The sequence below is a fragment of the Oncorhynchus tshawytscha genome, linkage group LG10 (assembly GCF_018296145.1).
Source record: "Oncorhynchus tshawytscha isolate Ot180627B linkage group LG10, Otsh_v2.0, whole genome shotgun sequence".
Lineage (NCBI taxonomy): Eukaryota > Metazoa > Chordata > Actinopteri > Salmoniformes > Salmonidae > Oncorhynchus > Oncorhynchus tshawytscha.
In genome coordinates this window covers 79591082-79611899 of record NC_056438.1, presented here as the reverse complement: position 1 = coordinate 79611899, position 20818 = coordinate 79591082, and the positions used below count along the sequence as shown (strand labels likewise).

General features: G+C 44.3%; 1 protein-coding gene across 1 annotated transcript in view; it reads right to left on the bottom strand.

Moving 5' to 3' along the window:
• The window catches only part of LOC112238531 (collagen alpha-1(XI) chain), a 182083-nt gene that overhangs the window by 52612 nt on the left and 108653 nt on the right, over positions 1 to 20818 (bottom strand). Inside the window, exons 25-31 of the mRNA XM_042329158.1 lie at positions 20258 to 20311; positions 19401 to 19445; positions 19261 to 19314; positions 17708 to 17752; positions 14606 to 14767; positions 11687 to 11740; positions 67 to 120 (exon numbers count right to left, since the gene is read on the bottom strand). Of these exons, the coding sequence (XP_042185092.1) occupies positions 67 to 120; positions 11687 to 11740; positions 14606 to 14767; positions 17708 to 17752; positions 19261 to 19314; positions 19401 to 19445; positions 20258 to 20311 (468 nt within the window). The remainder of the gene's footprint in view (positions 1 to 66; positions 121 to 11686; positions 11741 to 14605; positions 14768 to 17707; positions 17753 to 19260; positions 19315 to 19400; positions 19446 to 20257; positions 20312 to 20818) is intronic.

Sequence of the window (20818 nt, the reverse complement as noted above, 5' to 3'; positions counted from 1 at the left end):
GGATAAATAAATACATAAAAGAGGGGGAAGAGACATGTTAAGAGACATGGATCTAAAGAGCCTCACCCTTCCTCCTTTCTCTCCGTTGGAGCCAAGGAATCCAGGGAAGCCACTGGAGCCCTGTGAACGGAGAGGTGGTTAGAGAACAGAAGGAACTATACAGGAATAGTTAGAGAGAGGAAGAAGAGAGGTGGATAGAGAGAGGTGGATAGAGAGAGGAAGAAGAGAGATGGATAGAGAGAGGTGGATAGAGAGGTGGATAGAGAGGTGGATAGAGAGGTGGATAGAGAGGTGGATAGAGAGGTGGATAGAGAGGTGGATAGAGAGGTGGATAGAGAGATGGATAGAGAGATGGATAGAGACATGGATAGAGAGTGGATAGAGAGATGGATAGAGAGATGGATAGAGAGATGGATAGAGACATGGATAGAGAGATGGATAGAGACATGGATAGAGAGAGGAAGAAGAGACAAGGATAGAGAGATGGATAGAGAGATGGATAGAGACATGGATAGAGAGAGGAAGAAGAGACAAGGATAGAGAGATGGATAGAGATGGATAGAGACATGGATAGAGAGATGGATAGAGAGATGGATAGAGAGATGGATAGAGAGATGGATAGAGACATGGATAGAGAGATGGATAGAGAGATGGATAGAGAGAGATGGATAGAGACATGGATAGAGAGAGGAAGAAGAGACAAGGATAGAGAGATGGATAGAGAGATGGATAGAGACATGGATAGAGAGAGAGGAAGAAGAGACAAGGATAGAGAGATGGATAGAGAGATGGATAGAGAGATGGATAGAGAGATGGATAGAGAGATGGATAGAGAGATGGATAGAGAGAGGAAGAAGAGACATGGATAGAGAGATGGATAGAGAGATGGATAGAGAGATGGATAGAGAGGTGGATAGAGAGGTGGATAGAGAGAGGAAGAAGAGACATGGATAGAGAGAGGAAGAAGAGACATGGATAGAGAGATGGATAGAGAGATGGATAGAGAGAGATGGATAGAGAGATGGATAGAGAGAGGAAGAAGAGACATGGATAGAGAGATGGATAGAGAGATGGATAGAGAGAGGTGGATAGAGAGGTGGATAGAGAGGTGGATAGAGAGGTGGATAGAGAGGTGGATAGAGAGGTGGATAGAGAGGTGGATAGAGAGGTGGATAGAGAGATGGATAGAGAGATGGATAGAGAGGTGGATAGAGACATGGATAGAGACATGGATAGAGAGATGGATAGAGAGATGGATAGAGACATGGATAGAGAGATGGATAGAGAGATGGATAGAGCGATGGATAGAGAGAGGAAGAAGAGAGGTGGATAGAGACATGGATAGAGAGATGGATAGAGAGAGGAAGAAGAGAGGTGGATAGAGAGATGGATAGAGAGATGGATAGAGAGAGGAAGAAGAGAGGTGGATAGAGAGGTGGATAGAGAGAGGAAGAAGAGACATGGATAGAGAGAGGTGGATAGAGAGGTGGATAGAGAGGTGGATAGAGAGGTGGATAGAGAGGTGGATAGAGAGGTGGATAGAGAGGTGGATAGAGAGGTGGATAGAGAGGTGGATAGAGAGGTAGATAGAGACATGGATAGAGACATGGATAGAGACATGGATAGAGACATGGATAGAGAGATGGATAGAGAGATGGATAGAGAGATGGATAGAGACATGGATAGAGAGATGGATAGAGAGATGGATAGAGACATGGATAGAGAGAGGAAGATAGAGAGGTGGATAGAGAGATGGATAGAGAGATGGATAGAGAGATGGATAGAGAGAGGAAGATAGAGACATGGATAGAGAGGTGGATAGAGAGATGGATAGAGAGATGGATAGAGAGGTGGATAGAGAGATGGATAGAGAGATGGATAGAGAGATGGATAGAGAGATGGATAGAGAGAGGAAGATAGAGACATGGATAGAGAGATGGATAGAGAGATGGATAGAGAGATGGATAGAGAGATGGATAGAGAGATGGATAGAGAGATGGATAGAGAGGTGGATAGAGAGATGGATAGAGAGATGGATAGAGAGATGGATAGAGAGGTGGATAGAGGTGTATAGAGGTGTATAGAGACATGGATAGAGAGATGGATAGAGAGATGGATAGAGACATGGATAGAGATGGATAGAGAGATGGATAGAGAGATGGATAGAGAGATGGATAGAGAGATGGATAGAGAGATGGATAGAGAGATGGATAGAGAGATGAAGATAGAGACATGGATAGAGATGAAGATAGAGAGATGGATAGAGAGATGGTAGATAGAGGAATGGATAGAGAGGTGGATAGAGACATGGATAGAGAGATGGATAGAGAGATGGATAGAGAGAGATGGATAGAGAGATGAAGATAGAGAGATGGATAGAGAGATGGATAGAGAGATGGATAGAGAGATGGATAGAGAGATGGATAGAGAGAGGAATGGAGAGATGGATAGAGAGATGGATAGAGAGATGGATAGAGAGATGGATAGAGAGATGGATAGAGAGATGGATAGAGAGATGAAGATAGAGAGATGGATAGAGAGATGGATAGAGAGATGGATAGAGAGATGGATAGAGAGGAAGATAGAGAGATGGATAGAGAGATGGATAGAGAGATGGATAGAGAGATGGATAGAGAGGTGGATAGAGAGAGGAAGATAGAGAGATGGATAGAGGTGTAGAAGAGAGTGGATAGAGAGGTGGATAGAGAGATGGATAGAGAGATGGATAGAGAGGATGGATAGAGAGATGGATAGAGAGTAGATAGAGAGGTAGATAGAGAGATGGATAGAGAGGTAGATAGAGAGATGGATAGAGAGATAGATAGAGAGATGGATAGAGAGATGGATAGAGAGATGGATAGAGACATGGATAGAGACATGGATAGAGAGATGGATAGAGAGATGGATAGAGAGATGGATAGAGATGGATAGAGAGATGGATAGGAGAGATGGATAGAGACATGGATAGAGAGATGGATAGAGACATGGATAGAGAGATGGATAGAGAGGATGGATAGAGAGATGAAGAAGAGAGATGAATAGAGATGAGAGAGATGGATAGAGAGATGGATAGAGAATGGATAGAGAGAGAGGAATGGAGAGAGGTGGATAGAGAGATGGATAGAGAGATGGATAGAGAGATGGATAGAGACATGGATAGAGAGATGGATAGAGAGATGAAGAAGAGAGATGGATAGAGAGATGGATAGAGAGATGGATAGAGAGATGGATAGAGAGGTGGATAGAGAGAGATGGATAGAGAGATGGATAGAGAGATGGATAGAGAGATGGATAGAGAGATGGATAGAGAGATGGATAGAGAGATGGATAGAGAGAGGAAGAAGAGAGATGGATAGAGATGAAGATAGAGAGGTGAATAGAGAGATGGATAGAGAGGATGGATAGAGAGGAAGAAGAGAGATGGATAGAGAGAGGAAGAAGAGAGATGGATAGAGAGATGGATAGAGAGATGGATAGAGAGATGGATAGAGAGATGGATAGAGAGATGGATAGAGAGATGGATAGAGACATGGATAGAGAGGTGGATAGAGAGATGGATAGAGAGAGATGGATAGAGACATGGATAGAGACATGGATAGAGAGATGGATAGAGAGAGATGGATAGAGACATGGATAGAGACATGGATAGAGACATGGATAGAGACATGGATAGAGACATGGATAGAGAGATGGATAGAGAGATGAAGAAGAGAGATGAATAGAGAGATGGATAGAGATGGAGAGAGATGGATAGAGAGATGGATAGAGAGAGGAATGGGAGAGATGGATAGAGAGATGGATAGAGAGATGGATAGAGAGATGGATAGAGACATGGATAGAGAGATGGATAGAGAGATGGATAGAGAGGTGGATAGAGAGATGGATAGAGAGATGGATAGAGAGATGGATAGAGAGATGGATAGAGAGATGGATAGAGAGATGGATAGAGAGATGGATAGAGAGATGGATAGAGAGATGGATAGAGAGATGGATAGAGAGATGGATAGAGAGATGGATAGAGAGATGGATAGAGAGATGGATAGAGAGATGAAGAAGACAGATGGATAGAGAGATGGATAGAGAGATGGATAGAGAGTGGATAGAGAGGTGGATAGAGGTGGAAGAGAGAGATGGATATAGAGATGAAGAAGAGAGATGAATAGAGATGAAGAAGAGAGATGGATTGAGAGATGGATAGAGACATGGATAGAGAGATGGATAGAGAGATGGAAGAGAGATGGATAGAGAGATGGATAGAGAGATGGATAGAGAGATGGATAGAGATGGAGAGATGGATAGAGAGATGGATAGAGAGAGGTGATAGAGAGATGGATAGAGAGATGGATAGAGAGATGGATAGAGAGATGGATAGAGAGATGGATAGAGAGATGGATAGAGAGATGGATAGAGAGATGGATAGAGAGATGGATAGAGAGATGGAAGAGAGATGGATAGAGAGATGAAGAAGAGAGATGGATTGAGAGATGGATAGAGAGATGGATAGAGAGATGAAGAAGAGAGATGGATAGAGAGATGGATAGAGAGATGGATAGAGAGATGGATAGAGAGATGGATAGAGAGATGAAGAAGAGAGAGGGATAGAGAGAGATGGATAGAGAGATGGATAGAGAGATGGAGAAGAGAGATGGATAGAGAGAGATGGATAGAGAGATGGATAGAGAGATGGATAGAGAGATGGATAGAGAGAGATGGATAGAGAGATGGATAGAGAGATGGAGATAGAGAGGTGGAGAGAGAGATGGATAGAGAGATGGATAGAGAGAGATGGATAGAGAGATGGATAGAGAGATGGATAGAGAGATGGATAGAGAGATGGATAGAGAGATGGATAGAGAGATGGAGAAGAGAGATGGATAGAGAGATGGAAGAAGAGAGATGGATAGAGAGATGGATAGAGAGATGGATAGAGAGATGAAGAAGAGAGATGAATAGAGATGAAGAAGAGAGATGGATAGAGAGATGGATAGAGAGATGGATAGAGAGATGGATAGAGAGATGGATAGAGAGATGGATAGAGAGATGGATAGAGAGATGGATAGAGAGATGGATAGAGAGATGGAAGAGAGATGGATAGAGAGAGATGGATAGAGAGATGGATAGAGAGATGGAGAAGAGAGATGGATAGAGAGATGGATAGAGAGATGGAAGAGAGATGGATAGAGAGATGGAGAAGAGAGATGGATAGAGAGATGGATAGAGAGATGGATAGAGAGATGGAAGAAGAGAGATGGATAGAGAGATGGATAGAGAGATGGATAGAGAGATGGAGAGAGATGGATAGAGAGAGATGGATAGAGAGATGGATAGAGAGATGAAGAAGACAGATGGATAGAGAGTTGGATAGAGAGATGGATAGAGAGGTGGATAGAGAGATGGATAGAGAGATGGATAGAGAGATGGATAGAGAGGTGGATAGAGAGATGGATAGAGAGATGAAGAAGAGAGATGGATAGAGAGATGAAGAAGACAGATGGATAGAGAGATGGATAGAGAGATGGATAGAGAGATGGATAGAGAGGTGGATAGAGAGATGGATAGAGAGATGGATAGAGAGATGGATAGAGACATGGATAGAGAGAGGAAGAAGAGAGACGGACGTTGAGAGGAAGAGCGGACAGGAATAGATACTACATTTCAAGTGACCTCTGTCCAATATAATCAAGCCTCACACAGAATAGAAAGTGACACAGGGCTAAAAGAGTCTCGCTGAAAAACCTAAGAGGCGCTAGCTTGTTAGCACACAGTTAAAACAAAGACATATGAGAGAAAGATGAGGTTGATCCTGTTTGATACACATCAGCCGTTTAGCTGTTGCCACATTGACGGCCATCACAATACCAGTCCAATAAACGACCCGGCACAGTGCTCCCTTTGGCATGATAATTACCATGTTGACTAAAGAATGAAACCCATAGGAGTTTACCAATGTGGTATCCCTTCAAGTAGCATTGAAAATACAGATAAATTAAGAAAAAGAATTATACCCTGACCACTATATTATTCAATCGTTGCACTAACACTCCTCGTGCGAGCCAACCAGCATCCGCGTTGCCAAGGGCTAAAATAGAAGTCAGTTCTATTTGTGACGCAGATCAAGTTGCAAGTCCTGCCTCTCCCACCTCCTCATTGGTTTATAGAAGCAGGTACCCACGTGCCATCTCCTCATTGGTTATACCCAGGTGGGTCACTGAAAGACGAATGAGGTCGGTGGCGGTAATGCACCTAATTTATGACAGTTGCCAATCGCAATATAAAGTCAAGAGAGGAAAAAGCCTGGAAGGAGGAGAGATGACTAGAACCGATTTGGTTTACTGTTTTATGTGTGGATTCATTGTCGGAGTAGAGGACCTTGTGCATTTCAGGTGAAATAATAACTCATTGTTTATATCCCTTGGCAAATTAGCTAGCAACAGCAAGCTAACTAAATAGGACAAATTAGCTAGCAACAGCAAGCTAACTAAATAGGACAAATTAGCTAGCAACAGCAAGCTAACTAGCTAAATAGGACAAATTAGCTAGCAACAGCAAGCTAAGTAGCTAAATAGGACAAATTAGCTAGCAACAGCAAGCTAGCTAAATAGGACAAATTAGGTAGCAACAAGCTAACTAACTAAATTGCCATACATGTTTAATGCTTTTCGACCTGTCCCCAAATTAATATAATTAGTTCAGAGTTTGTTAAGATATTTCAACCTGCGTGTCGTGATCGCGTTTGGTGTGGGGGGACAAAATACATTTATATGCGATGACGCAGCCGGTCTGGGTTCCGTGTTATAGTGGATGTGCTGCATAGCACATAGACATGCTCTCTCATACAGTGAATACATCTGTCTACCTGTGTATGTGTGACTGTGCTATTTGTGAAGACAGTGACTGTGCTACTTCTGAGGACAGTGACTGTGCTATTTGTGAGGACAGTGACTGTGCTATTTGTGAGGACAGTGACTGTGCTATTTGTGAAGACAGTGACTGTGCTATTTGTGAGGACAGTGACTGTGCTATTTCTGAGGACAGTGACTGTGCTATTTGTGAGGACAGTGACTGTGCTATTTGTGAGGACAGTGACTGTGCTATTTGTGAGGACAGTGACTGTGCTATTTGTGAGGACAGTGACTGTGCTATTTGTGAGGACAGTGACTGTGCTATTTGTGAGGACAGTGACTGTGCTATTTGTGAGGACAGTGACTGTGCTATCTGTGAGGACAGTGACTGTGCTATCTGTGAGGACAGTGACTGTGCTTAATTATTTTTTTGTGAGGACAGTGACTGTGCTATTTGTGAGGACAGTGACTGTGAGAGGAGAGGGGAGGACAGTGACTGTGCTACTTGCGAGGACAGTGACTGTGCTATTTGTGAGGACAGTGACTGTGCTACTTGTGAGGACAGTGACTTTGCTATTTGTGAGGACAGTGACTGTGCTACTTGTGAGGAGAGTGACTGTGCTATTTGTGAGGACAGTGACTGTGCTACTTGAGAGGAGAGTGACTGTGCTAGAGGGGAGGAGAGTGACTGTGCTATTTGTGAGGACAGTGACTGTGCTATTTGTGAGGACAGTGACTGTGGTATTTGTGAGGACAGTGACTGTGCTACTTGCGAGGACAGTGACTGTGCTATTTGTGAGGACAGTGACTGTGCTACTTGTGAGGACAGTGACTTTGCTATTTGTGAGGACAGTGACTGTGCTACTTGTGAGGAGAGTGACTGTGCTACTTGTGAGGACAGTGACTGTGCTATTTGTGAGGACAGCATTAAGAAAAACAATGGCGACAGCTAGGAAGGGAGAAGGATCTCTTTGGCTTAATTATTTTTTATCGCATCGTTGCAAGTTCTGCTAAACTAAACAGTGAGAAGAGGGGAGAGAGGAGAGGAGGAGGAGGAGAAGAGGGGAGAAGAGGAGAGAGGAGGGGAGGAGAGGAGGGGGAGGAGGAGGAGAGGGGAGGAGAGGGGAGGGAGGAGAGGAGGAGGGAGGAGAAGAGGAGGAGGAGGAGAGGGGAGAAGAGGAGGAGGAGGAGAGGGGAGGAGAGAGGAGAGGGGAGGAGAGGGGAGGAGAGGAGGAGGGGAGGGAGGAGGAGAGGAGAAGAGGAGGAGGAGGAGAGGGGGAGAAGAGGAGGAGGAGAGGGGAGGAGAGGAGGAGAGGGGGAGGAGAGGGGAGAAGAGGAGGAGGAGGGAGGGAGGAGAGGGGAGAAGAGGAGGAGGAGGAGAGGGAGGAGAGGAGAGAGGAAAAGATAGAGCCAAGTTTGATTTGCAATCCACTCACAAGACAGACAAAGCGATTGCAAATAGCTTGGAATTAACACTGGGAGAAAGCTGTTAACAGAGACTGCCAGAGGCAGCAAGAAAGAGAACCTCGGTCACTTGTTTACAGAGGGAGGAAAAGGAGAGGGAGGCAAACTACCTTTCATACACTACGAACATTTCTAAAACAATGTAGATGAGAGGGAGGTTTCTGAACAACTCTGTTTAATCAAACAGGGGCATTTCAAACAGTGACTGAAGAGGGGAGGCATAGTGAGGAAGGGGACTGTTTAGTCAACAGGAGGGCATAGGACTGAAGGGGAGGAGAAGGTTTAGTCAAAGAGAGGGGAGGAGGAGGAGAGGGGAGGAGAAGGAGAGGGAGAGGGGTGACTGAATCACTCTGTTTAGTCAAGGAGGCATAGTGGGAGAAGACTCTGAGGAGAGGGGCAGGTGACTGAATCACTCTGTTTAGTCAAACAGGAGGGGATAGTGACTGAATCACTCTGTTTAGTCAAACATTCCCGGGGCATAGTGACTGAATCACTTGTTTAATCAAACATTCCCCGGGGCATAGTGACTGAAGGGGAGTTTAATCAAACATTCCCCCGGGGCATAGTGACTGAATCACTCTGTTTAATCAAAGGGGCATAGTGAGGAATCACTCTGTTTAGTCAAACATTCCCGGGGCAGGACTGAATCACTCTGTTTAATCAAACATTCCCCCGGGGCATAGTGAGAATCACTCTGTTTAATCAAACAGAGGGGATAGTGACTGAATCAGATGTTTAATCAAACAGGGGCATAGTGAGAATCAGGAGTTTAATCAAACATTCCCCGGGGCATAGTGACTGAGGACTCTGTTTAGTCAAACATTCCCCGGGGCATAGTGACTGAATCACTCTGTTTAATCAAACATTCCCCCGACTGAATCACTCTGTTTAATCAAACATTCCCCCGGGGCATAGTGAGGAATCACTCTGTTTATCAAACATTCCCCCGGGGCATAGTGACTGAATCACTTGTTTAATCAAACAGGAGAGGCATAGTGAGAAGAGGAGGATCAAAGGGGAGGAGAGTGAGAAGAGGAAAAGATAGCAGCCAAGTTTGATTTGCAATCCACTCACAAGACAGACAAAGCGATTGCAAATAGCTTGTTGAATTAACACTGGGAGAAAGCTGTTAACAGAGACTGCCAGAGCCACGCAGCAAGAAAGAGAACCCTCGGTCACTTGTTTACAGAGGGAAGAAAAGGGAGAGGTTAAATCAACTCCAAACCTCGGCAAACTACTTTTTCATACACAGGGGTGTCTGTCCCAAAGTGACAGGAGTGTCTGTCCCAAAGTGACAGGGGTGTCTGTCCCAAAGTGACAGGGGTGTCTGTCCCAAAGTGACAGGGGGTCTGACAGGGGTCTGTCCCAAAGTGACAGGGGTGTCTGTCCCAAAGTGACAGGGGTGTCTGTCCCAAAGTGACAGGGTGTCTGTCCCAAAGTGAGAGGGGTGTCTGTCCCAAAGTGACAGGGGTGTCTGTCCCAAAGTGAGAGGGGTGTCTGTCCTAAAGTGACAGGGGTGTCTGTCCCAAAGTGACAGGGGTGTCTGTCCCAAAGTGACAGGAGTGTCTGTCCCAAAGTGACAGGGGTGTCTGTCCCAAAGTGACAGGGGTGTCTGTCCCAAAGTGACAGGGGTGTCTGTCCCAAAGTGACAGGGGTGTCTGTCCCAAAGTGACAGGGGTGTCTGTCCCAAAGTGACAGGAGTGTCTGTCCCAAAGTGACAGGGGTGTCTGTCCCAAAGTGACAGGAGTGTCTGTCCCAAAGTGACAGGGGTGTCTGTCCCAAAGTGACAGGGGTGTCTGTCCCAAAGTGACAGGGTGTCTGTCCCAAAGTGACAGGGGTGTCTGTCCCAAAGTGACAGGGTGTCTGTCCCAAAGTGACAGGAGTGTCTGTCCCAAAGTGACAGGGGTGTCTGTCCCAAAGTGACAGGAGTGTCTGTCCCAAAGTGACAGGGGTGTCTGTCCCAAAGTTACAGGCGTGTCTGTCCCAAAGTGACAGGGTGTCTGTCCCAAAGTGACAGGAGTGTCTGTCCCAAAGTGACAGGGGTGTCTGTCCCAAAGTGACAGGGGTGTCTGTCCCAAAGTGACAGGGGTGTCTGTCCCAAAGTGACAGGAGTGTCTGTCCCAAAGTGACAGGGTGTCTGTCCCAAAGTGACAGGGTGTCTGTCCCAAAGTGACAGGGGTGTCTGTCCCAAAGTGACAGGGGTGTCTGTCCCAAAGTGACAGGGGGGTGTCTGTCCCAAAGTGACAGGGGTGTCTGTCCCAAAGTGACAGGAGTGTCTGTCCCAAAGTGACAGGGGTGTCTGTCCCAAAGTGACAGGAGTGTCTGTCCCAAAGTGACAGGGGTGTCTGTCCCAAAGTGACAGGGTGTCTGTCCCAAAGTGACAGGGGTGTCTGTCCCAAAGTGACAGGGGTGTCTGTCCCAAAGTGACAGGGTGTCTGTCCCAAAGTGACAGGGGTGTCTGTCCCAAAGTGACAGGGGTGTCTGTCCCAAAGTGACAGGGGTGTCTGTCCCAAAGTGACAGGGGTGTCTGTCCCAAAGTGACAGGGGTGTCTGTCCCAAAGTGACAGGGGTGTCTGTCCCAAAGTTACAGGGGTGTCTGTCCCAAAGTTACAGGGTGTCTGTCCCAAAGTGACAGGGGTGTCTGTCCCAAAGTGACAGGGGTGTCTGTCCCAAAGTGACAGGGGTGTCTGTCCCAAAGTGACAGGGTGTCTGTCCCAAAGTGACAGGGGTGTCTGTCCCAAAGTGACAGGAGTGTCTGTCCCAAAGTGACAGGGGTGTCTGTCCCAAAGTGACAGGGGTGTCTGTCCCAAAGTGACAGGGGTGTCTGTCCCAAAGTGACAGGGGTGTCTGTCCCAAGGGTGTCTGTAGGGTGTCTGTCCCAAAGTGACAGGGGTGTCTGTCCCAAAGTGACAGGGGTGGCAGGGGTGTCTGTCCCAAAGTGACAGGAGTGTCTGTCCCAAAGTGACAGGAGTGTCTGTCCCAAAGTGACAGGGGTGTCTGTCCCAAAGTGACAGGGGTGTCTGTCCCAAAGTGACAGGGGTGTCTGTCCCAAAGTGACAGGGGGTCTGTCCCAAAGTGACAGGGGTGTCTGTCCTAAAGTGGAACCCTATTCACTTGATAGTGCACTAATTTTAACCAGGACCCAAAAGGCTGGTTCATAAATACAGGAAGGAGTATGGACAGGTGATGACATCAGCAGACGCCTCATTGGATAACTCAGGATGAGTGGAAGATGGGTAGGAGGAAGAGTCAGCAATATAAACACACACACACGCATTCACTCAATCAATTACTTACACACACACACACTCATGCATACACACGCACGCACACACTCAAGCACACACACAGGCACGTACACACACCCTGTTTTCACATACCTTAGGTCCTTGTCTTCCTGGGTAACCGGGTAACCCGGGGACACCAAGTTTACCCTAAACAACAACAACAACGAAAATACAGGTTCTTAAAAACAGATCAAGATAGGGAGGATAGTGGTAGGGTTAGGGTTAGTGGTAGTGGTAGGGTTAGTGGTAGGGTTGGTGGTAGTGGTAGGGTTAGTGGTAGGGTTAGTGGTAGGGTTAGTGGTAGGGTTGGTGGTAGGGTTAGTGGTAGGGTTAGTGGTAGGGTTAGTGGTAGGGTTAGTGGTAGGGATAGTGGTAGTGGTAGGGTTAGTGGTAGTGGTGGGGGTAGGGTTAGTGGTAGGGTTAGTGGTAGGGTTCGTGGTAGTGGTAGGGTTAGTGGTAGTGGTAGGGTTAGTGGTAGGGTTAGTGGTAGTGGTAGGGTTAGTGGTAGGGTTAGTGGTAGGGTTAGTGGTAGTGGTAGGGTTAGTGGTAGGGTTAGTGGTAGGGTTAGTGGTAGTGGTAGGGTTAGTGGTAGGGTTAGTGGTAGTGGTAGGGTTAGTGGTAGTGGTAGGGTTAGTGGTAGGGTTAGTGGTAGGGTTAGTGGTAGTGGTAGGGTTAGTGGTAGGGTTAGTGGTAGGGTTAGTGGTAGTGGTAGGGTTAGTGGTAGGGTTAGTGGTAGGGTTAGTGGTAGTGGTAGTTAGGGGTAGGGTTAGTGGTAGGGTTAGTGGTAGTGGTAGGGTTAGTGGTAAGGATAGTGGTAGGGTTAGTGGTAGGGTTAGTGGTAGGGTTAGTGGTAGTGGTAGTGGTAGGGTTAGTGGTAGTGGTAGGGTTAGTGGTAGGGGTAGTGTTAGTGGTAGTGGTAGTGGTAGGGTTAGTGGTAGTGGTAGGGTTAGTGGTAGTGGTAGAAGGTAGTGGTAGTGTTAGTGTTAGTGGCAGTGGTAGGGTTAGTGGTAGTGGTAGGGTTAGTGGTAGTGGTTAGTGGTAGGGTTAGTGGTAGTGGTAGTGGTAGGGTTAGTGGTAGGGTTAGTGGTAGGGTTAGTGGTAGGGGTAGTGGTAGGGGTAGTGGTAGGGTTAGTGGTAGGGTTAGTGGTAGGGTTAGTGGTAGGGTTAGTGGTAGGGTTAGTGGTAGGGTTAGTGGTAGGGTTGGTGGTAGGGTTAGTGGTAGGGTTAGTGGTAGGGTTAGTGGTAGGGTTAGTGGTAGGGTTAGTGGTAGGGTTAGTGGTAGGGTTAGTGGTAGTGGTAGGGTTAGTGGTAGTGGTAGTGGTAGTGGTAGGGTTAGTGGTAGTGGTAGTGGTAGGGTTAGTGGTAGGGTTAGTGGTAGTGGTAGTGGTAGTGGTAGGGTTAGTGGTAGGGTTAGTGGTAGGGTTAGTGGTAGGGTTAGGATTAGTGATAGTTGTAGTGGTAGTGGGTGGTAGTGGTAGGGTTAGTGGTAGGGTTAGTGGTAGTGGTAGGGTTAGTGGTAGTGGTAGGGTTAGTGTTAGTGGTAGTGGTAGGGGTAGGGTTAGTGGTAGTGGTAGGGTTAGTGGTAGGGTTAGGGTTAGTGGTAGGGGTAGTGATAGTGGTAGTGGTAGGGTTAGTGGTAGTGGTAGTGGTAGTGGTAGGGTTAGTGGTAGTGGTAGGGGTAGTGGTAGGGGTAGTGGTAGGGTTAGTGGTAGGGTTAGTGGTAGGGTTAGTGGTAGTGGTAGTGGTAGCGGTAGTGGTAGGGTTAGTGGTAGGGTTAGTGGTAGTGGTAGTGGTAGGGGTAGTGGTAGGGTTAGTGGTAGGGTTAGTGGTAATGGTGGCGGTAGTGGTAGTGGTAGGGTTAGTGGTAGGGTTAGTGGTAGGGGTAGGGTTAGTGGTAGTGGTAGGGTTAGTGGTAGGGTTAGTGGTAGGGTTAGTGGTAGGGTTAGTGGTAGTGGTAGGGTTAGTGGTAGTGGTAGGGGTAGAGTTAGTGGTAGTGGTAGGGTTAGTGGTAGGGTTAGTGGTAGTGATAGTGGTAGGGTTAGTGATATTGGTAGTGTTAGTGGTAGTGGTAGGGTTAGTGGTAGTGGTAGTGGTAGTGGTAGTGGTAGTGGTAGTGGTAGTGGTAGGGTTAGTGGTAGTGGTAGTGGTAGTGGTAGGGTTAGTAGTAGTGGTAGGGTTAGTGGTAGTGGTAGGGGTAGGGTTAGTGGTAGGGTTAGTGGTAGGGTTAGTAGTAGGGTTAGTGGTAGTGGTAGGGTTAGTGGTAGGTTTAGTGGTAGGGTTAGTGGTAGTGTTAGTGGTAGTGGTAGGGTTAGTGGTAGTGGTAGTGGTAGGGTTAGTGGTAGTGGTAGTGGTAGTGGTAGGGTTAGTGGTAGTGGTAGGGTTAGTGGTAGGTTAGTGGTAGGGTTAGTGGTAGCTGTAGTGGTAGTGGTAGGGTTAGTGGTAGTGGTAGGGTTAGTGGTAGTGGTAGTGGTAGGGTTAGTGGTAGTGGTAGGGTTAGGGTTAGTGGTAGTGGTAGGGTTAGTGGTAGGGTTAGTGGTAGGGTTAGTGGTAGTGGTAGGGTTAGTGGTAGGGTTAGTGGTAGGGTTAGTGGTAGTGGTAGGGTTAGTGGTAGGGTTAGTGGTAGTGGTAGGGTTAGTGGTAGGGTTAGTGGTAGGGGTGGTAGGGTTAGTGGTAGGGTTAGTGGTATGGGGCGGTAGTGGTAGTGGTAGGGTTAGTGGTATGGTGGTGGTAGTGGTAGTGGTAGGGTTAGTGGTAGGGTTAGTGGTAGTGGTAGGGTTAGTGGTAGTGGTAGGGTTAGTGGTAATGGTGGGTTAGTGGTAGTGGTAGGGTTAGTGGTAGGGTTAGTGGTAGGGTTAGTGGTAATGGTGGCGGTAGTGGTAGTGGTAGGGTTAGTGATAATGGTAGGGTTAGTGGTAGTGATTGTTTTAGTGACAGTTTTAGTGATAGTTTTACTGCTATGTGTTAGTTTTAGTTTTATTGATAGTGACGATCGTGATTGTGAGGTGTCAGTACCTTCTCTCCAGCCGACCCGATGGGGCCAACCTCTCCGTTGGGGCCAGAACGACCTTTGGGGCCTTCAGGTCCGTCTTCACCTCTGGTTCCTAGGACACCGAGCTCTCCCTTGTCTCCCTTGATGCCCATGTCACCCTTGAAACCTGGAAAACCATCCTCTCCCTGAAAAAACGCAGGAAATAAAAATACCTGCATTTTTTTTTCACTGAGCAGTGGGTCGTCTTAGACTATTATAGAATATCTCCGTCATATTAACAGTGGCAAACTACTACTGTTTTTACATGAGCAGCCAGGCATTAGATGCATGCGCTGTAAACTTGGAGTGATAAATGGTGACATCTAGTGGTAGCATGGTGAATTGCAGAGTTACAGAATATTGTGATCTCCTGACATCATCCGGTCAGACCTGAGAATGCAGTGGGCATGTGTTTCTCAACAACCCTTAACAACCCTTGTACAGAATATGGTGCAGACCGCAATTCGGGGCGTTTCTTAATTTTTGTGTTGATCAGTCTTATAACACCGTAACTGATCAATGGCATTGTATCAATGGGCATTTATTGAGGAAATGCCCATTGATACAATGCCATTGATCAGTTACGGTGTTATAAGACTGATGTTTTCTCGACACAGATGACTTGTTTATATGGCAGGTTAGGAGACTGATGTTAAGGTGAGGAAAAGGGTTAGGCTTAGCTACAATGCTACAGTTGTCAACAACTGTTGTCCCCGCCGACGAGAAAGAACCAACCATAGACCAAGGTCAAGCATTAATGGTATCAAGAAACGCCTATATCAGAAAGCACCCTTAGGCCTCCTGAGTGGCGCAGCGGTCTAAGGCACTGCATCACAGTGATAGAGGCGTCACTACAGATCCAGGTTTGATCCCAGGCTGTGTTGCAGCCCGCTGCGACAGTGAGACCCATGAGGTGGTGCACAATTTGGTCCGGGGTTAGGGGAGCATTTTCCTGTGATGTTCTTGTACCCTTGTGACGGCCCGGGCACAGTGCACGCTGACTTCGGTTCGCCAGCTGGACGGTGTTTCCTCCGACACATTGGTGCGGCTGGCTTCCGGGTCAAGCGAGTAGTGTGTCAAGAAGCAGTGAGGCTTGGCAGGGTCGTGTTTTTGGGGGACGCCTGGCTCTCGACCTTCAAAACTGTACCTAGACTGTATGGGAGTTGCAGCGATGGGACAAGCCTGTAACTACCAATTCGGGGTAAAAAAGTACAACAACAAAAAAAGAAAGCACCCCTTAATTGCGCTCTGCATTTACACTATCCTTCCCAAATAGCACTAAGGGACTCTACCACACTATTACCGTCTGGGGTTCTACTGAGTCCTCGTACCTACGGGGACTAAGCAGTAGGTTTCATACATAATCTCCTGTTTTTCCAGGGTTTTTTTGTACACAGTCTCACTGTCCAATGTGGGAAACAGCAAAAAACAAAGTCACACAGCAGAAAGTCTACATTAAATATACATTTATTTCAGTCTGCATCCATGTAAAAACAGCTGTAACAGCTATCCTTCCGCAGGTAGTCTAGTGGTTAGAGTGTAGGGGCGGCAGGTAGTCTAGTGGTTAGAGTGTAGGGGCGGCAGGTAGCCTAGTGGTTAGAGTGTAGAGACGGCAGGTAGCCTAGTGGTTAGAGTGTAGAGGTGGCAGGTAGCCTAGTGGTTAGAGTGTAGGGGCGGCAGGTAGCCTAGTGGTTAGAGTGTAGAGGTGGCAGGTAGCCTAGTGGTTAGAGTGTAGAGGTGGCAGGTAGCCTAGTGGTTAGAGTGTAGGGGCGGCAGGTAGCCTAGTGGTTAGAGTGTAGAGACGGCAGGTAGCCTAGTGGTTAGAGTGTAGGGACGGCAGGTAGCCTAGTGGTTAGAGTGTAGAGGTGGCAGGTAGCCTAGTGGTTAGAGTGTAGAGACGGCAGGTAGCCTAGTGGTTAGAGTGCAGAGACGGCAGGTAGCCTAGTGGTTAGAGTGTAGGGGCGGCAGGTAGCCTAGTGGTTAGAGTGTAGAGGTGGCAGGTAGCCTAATGGTTAGAGTGTTCCACTGATCCTAGACCAGTTACCCCACTGTTCCTAGACCAGTTAACCCACTGTTCCTAGACCAGTTAACCCACTGTTCCTAGACCAGTTAACCCACTGTTCCTAGACCAGTTACCCCACTGTTCCACTGTTCCTAGACCAGTTACCCCACTGTTCCTAGACCAGTTAACCCACTGTTCCTAGACCAGTTAACCCACTGTTCCTAGACCAGTTAACCCACTGTTCCACTGTTCCTAGACCAGTTAACCCACGGTTCCACTGTTCCTAGACCAGTTAACCCCACTGTTCCTAGACCAGTTAACCCACTGTTCCTAGACCAGTTAACCCACTGTTCCTAGACCAGTTAACCCACTGTTCCACTGTTCCTAGACCAGTTAACCCACTGTTCCTAGACCAGTTAACCCACTGTTCCACTGTTCCTAGACCAGTTAACCCACTGTTCCTAGACCAGTTAACCCACTGTTCCACTGTTCCTAGACCAGTTAACCAACGGTTCCACTGTTCCTAGACCAGTTAACCCCACTGTTCCTAGACCAGTTAACCCACTGTTCCTAGACCAGTTAACCCACTGTTCCTAGACCAGTTAACCCACTGTTCCTAGACCAGTTAACCCACTGTTCCACTGTTCCTAGACCAGTTACCCCACTGTTCCACTGTTCCTAGACCAGTTAACCCACTGTTCCTAGACCAGTTAACCCCACTGTTCCTAGACCAGTTAACCCACTGTTCCACTGTTCCTAGACCAGTTACCCCACTGTTCCACTGTTCCTACACCATTTGACCAGAGCCACATGGGTAGTAGTGCACTATATAGGGAATAGGGTGCCATTTTGGGACGCACTTATGGTAAAGGTAGAAGTAGACATTTCCCCTCTAACCAGTGATTCAGGGCCAGATATTAGCTTACCCACCCCCCCCTCCCCCTTAATGGTTTAGGTTATGATTGAACGTTGGGTAATCCGATCCTCGATCTGTGGTTGAGAACCACTTCTACCTGCAACACAAATATGAGGCGGCCATTTTGTAAATGTCCGCCATGCTAAAGAAGACACTGGCGTTGTTTACCTTTTCTCCTCCACCGCCTTTAAGACCTCTGACGCCCTCAGCACCCTGTGGGAGGGAGCAGAGGATCAAAGACGGGTCAACACTACATGAGATGTAAGACTGTAAGAATATTTAATATATATATATACTGTAAGAATATTTAATAGATATATACTGTAAGAATGTTTAATATATATATATACTGTAAGAATATTTAATAGATATATACTGTAAGAATATTTAATAGATATATACTGTAAGAATATTTAATAGATATATACTGTAAGAATATTTAATAGATATATACTGTAAGAATGTTTAATATATATATATACTGTAAGAATATTTAATAGATATATACTGTAAGAATATTTAATAGATATATACTGTAAGAATGTTTAATATATATATATACTGTAAGAATATTTAATAGATATATACTGTAAGAATATTTAATAGATATATACTGTAAGAATATTTAATAGATATATACTATAAGAATGTTTAATATATATACTATAAGAATGTTTAACATATATATACTATAAGAATGTTTAATATATATATACTATAAGAATGTTTAATATATATATACTGTAAGAATATTTACTATATATATACTATAAGAATGTTTAATATATATATACTATAAGAATGTTTAATATATATATACTATAAGAATGTTTAATATATATATACTATAAGAATGTTTAATATATATATACTATAAGAATGTTTAATATATATATACTATAAGAATGTTTAATATATATATACTATAAGAATGTTTAATATATATATACTATAAGAATGATATATATACTATAAGAATGTTTAATATATATATACTATAAGAATGTTTAACATATATATACTATAAGAATGTTTAATATATATACTATAAGAATGTTTAACATATATATACTATAAGAATGTTTAATATATATATATACTATAAGAATGTTTAATATATATATACTATAAGAATGTTTAATATATATATACTATAAGAATGTTTAATATATATATACTATAAGAATGTTTAATATATATATATACTATAAGAATGTTTAATATATATATACTATAAGAATGTTTCAATATATATATACTATAAGAATGTTTAATATATATATACTATAAGAATGTTTAATATATATATACTATAAGAATGTTTAATATATATATACTATAAGAATGTTTAATATATATATACTATAAGAATGTTTATATATATATATACTATAAGAATGTTTAATATATATATATACTATAAGAATGTTTAATATATATATACTATAAGAATGTTTAATATATATATACTGTAAGAATATTTACTATATATATACTGTAAGAATGTATAATATATATATACTATAAGAATGTTTAATATATATATACTATAAGAATGTTTACTATATATATACTGTAAGAATGTATAATCTCAACATTTAGATGTTTTATACTTAAAAAAAGAGGTGAGCATGACATAACTGCTAATCAATCAATCAATCAATCAATCAAGCTAAGTTCAACAGGAAGGTCAAAGGGTGTGACCCCTGAAGGGTCGTTACCTTGACGCCGCGAGGGCCAGGGTAGCCAAGAGAACCCAGAGGACCAGGATGACCCTACAATAACAAAACAAGACATCGTCGTAATATAACAGGTGAGGTATGAATGAATCAAATATTTGAATAAATGAAATCAGTCTTACGACGCCTCCTTTCATTCCCGGAGGACCCTCCTTCCCTGGGTGACCCTGGAAGAAACATTCATACTATATTATTTGGCATTTTACTATATTACACACCAATACTATATGGTATGGCATTATTTACATACTACAACTACTACTATACCAATACTATATGGTCTGGCATTATTTACAAACTACTATACTACAACTACTACTATACCAATACTATATGGTCTGGCATTATTTACATACTACAACTACTACTATACCAATACTATATGGTATGGCATTATTTACATACTACAACTACTACTATACCAATACTATATGGTATTGCATTATTTACATACTACAACTACTACTATACCAATACTATATGGTATTGCATTATTTACACACTACAACTACTACTATACCAATACTATATGGTATTGCATTATTTACATACTACAACTACTACTATACCAATACTATATGGTATTGCATTATTTACACACTACAACTACTACTATACCAATACTATATGGTGTGGCATTATTAACATACAACTATACTACAACTACTACTATACCAATACTATACTATGCTATACTATGCCATACTATACTATACTATGCTATGCTATGCTAAATACATATGCTATACTATACCATACCATGCCATACAATACTATGCTATGCTATACCATGCCATACTATGCTATACCATAACATACTATACTATGCTATGCTATGCTATGCTATGCTATGCTAAATACATATGCTATACTATGCTGTACTACTGTATATACAATACTGGTGGCACATGGCATAATTTGGCCTAATAGGTTTATGTCTGCGTCTAACAGGAAGTGAATTGTTTTAAATAAGACTCACGGGAGGACCGTCAGCACCAGCCAGACCAGCCAATCCCTGACGACCTGACGGTCCCTAGATGGAGGGAGGGAAAGAGAGTAAGAGAGAGAAAGAGCGAGAGAAAGAGAGTGAGAGAGAGAAAGAGCGAGAGAAAGAGAGTGAGAGAGAGAAAGTGAGAGAGAGAGAGAGAGAGAGAGATATGGGAGGGAGAGAGAGAGAGAGAGATATGGGAGGGAGAGAGAGAGAGAGGCTATAAAATGGAGCTAGAACAACATGACTACTTACAATACAAACAATATTTTATTAACCTAAGCATTTTTCCTACTTTCAGTAATAACCAGAAACAAAATGCTTGAAACCGCTTCAAGATACGTCAGCGTATACGTGTGTGAGTGTGTGTGTGTGTGTGTGAGTGTGTGTGTGTGTGCGTGTGTGTGTGTGTGAGTGTATGTGTGTGTGTGTGTGTGTGTGTGTGTGTGTGTGTGCGTGTGTGTGTGTGTGTGTGTGTGTGTGTGTGTGTGTGTGTGTGTGTGTGTGTGTGTGTGTGTGTGTGTGTGTGTGTGTGTGTGTGTGTGTGTGTGT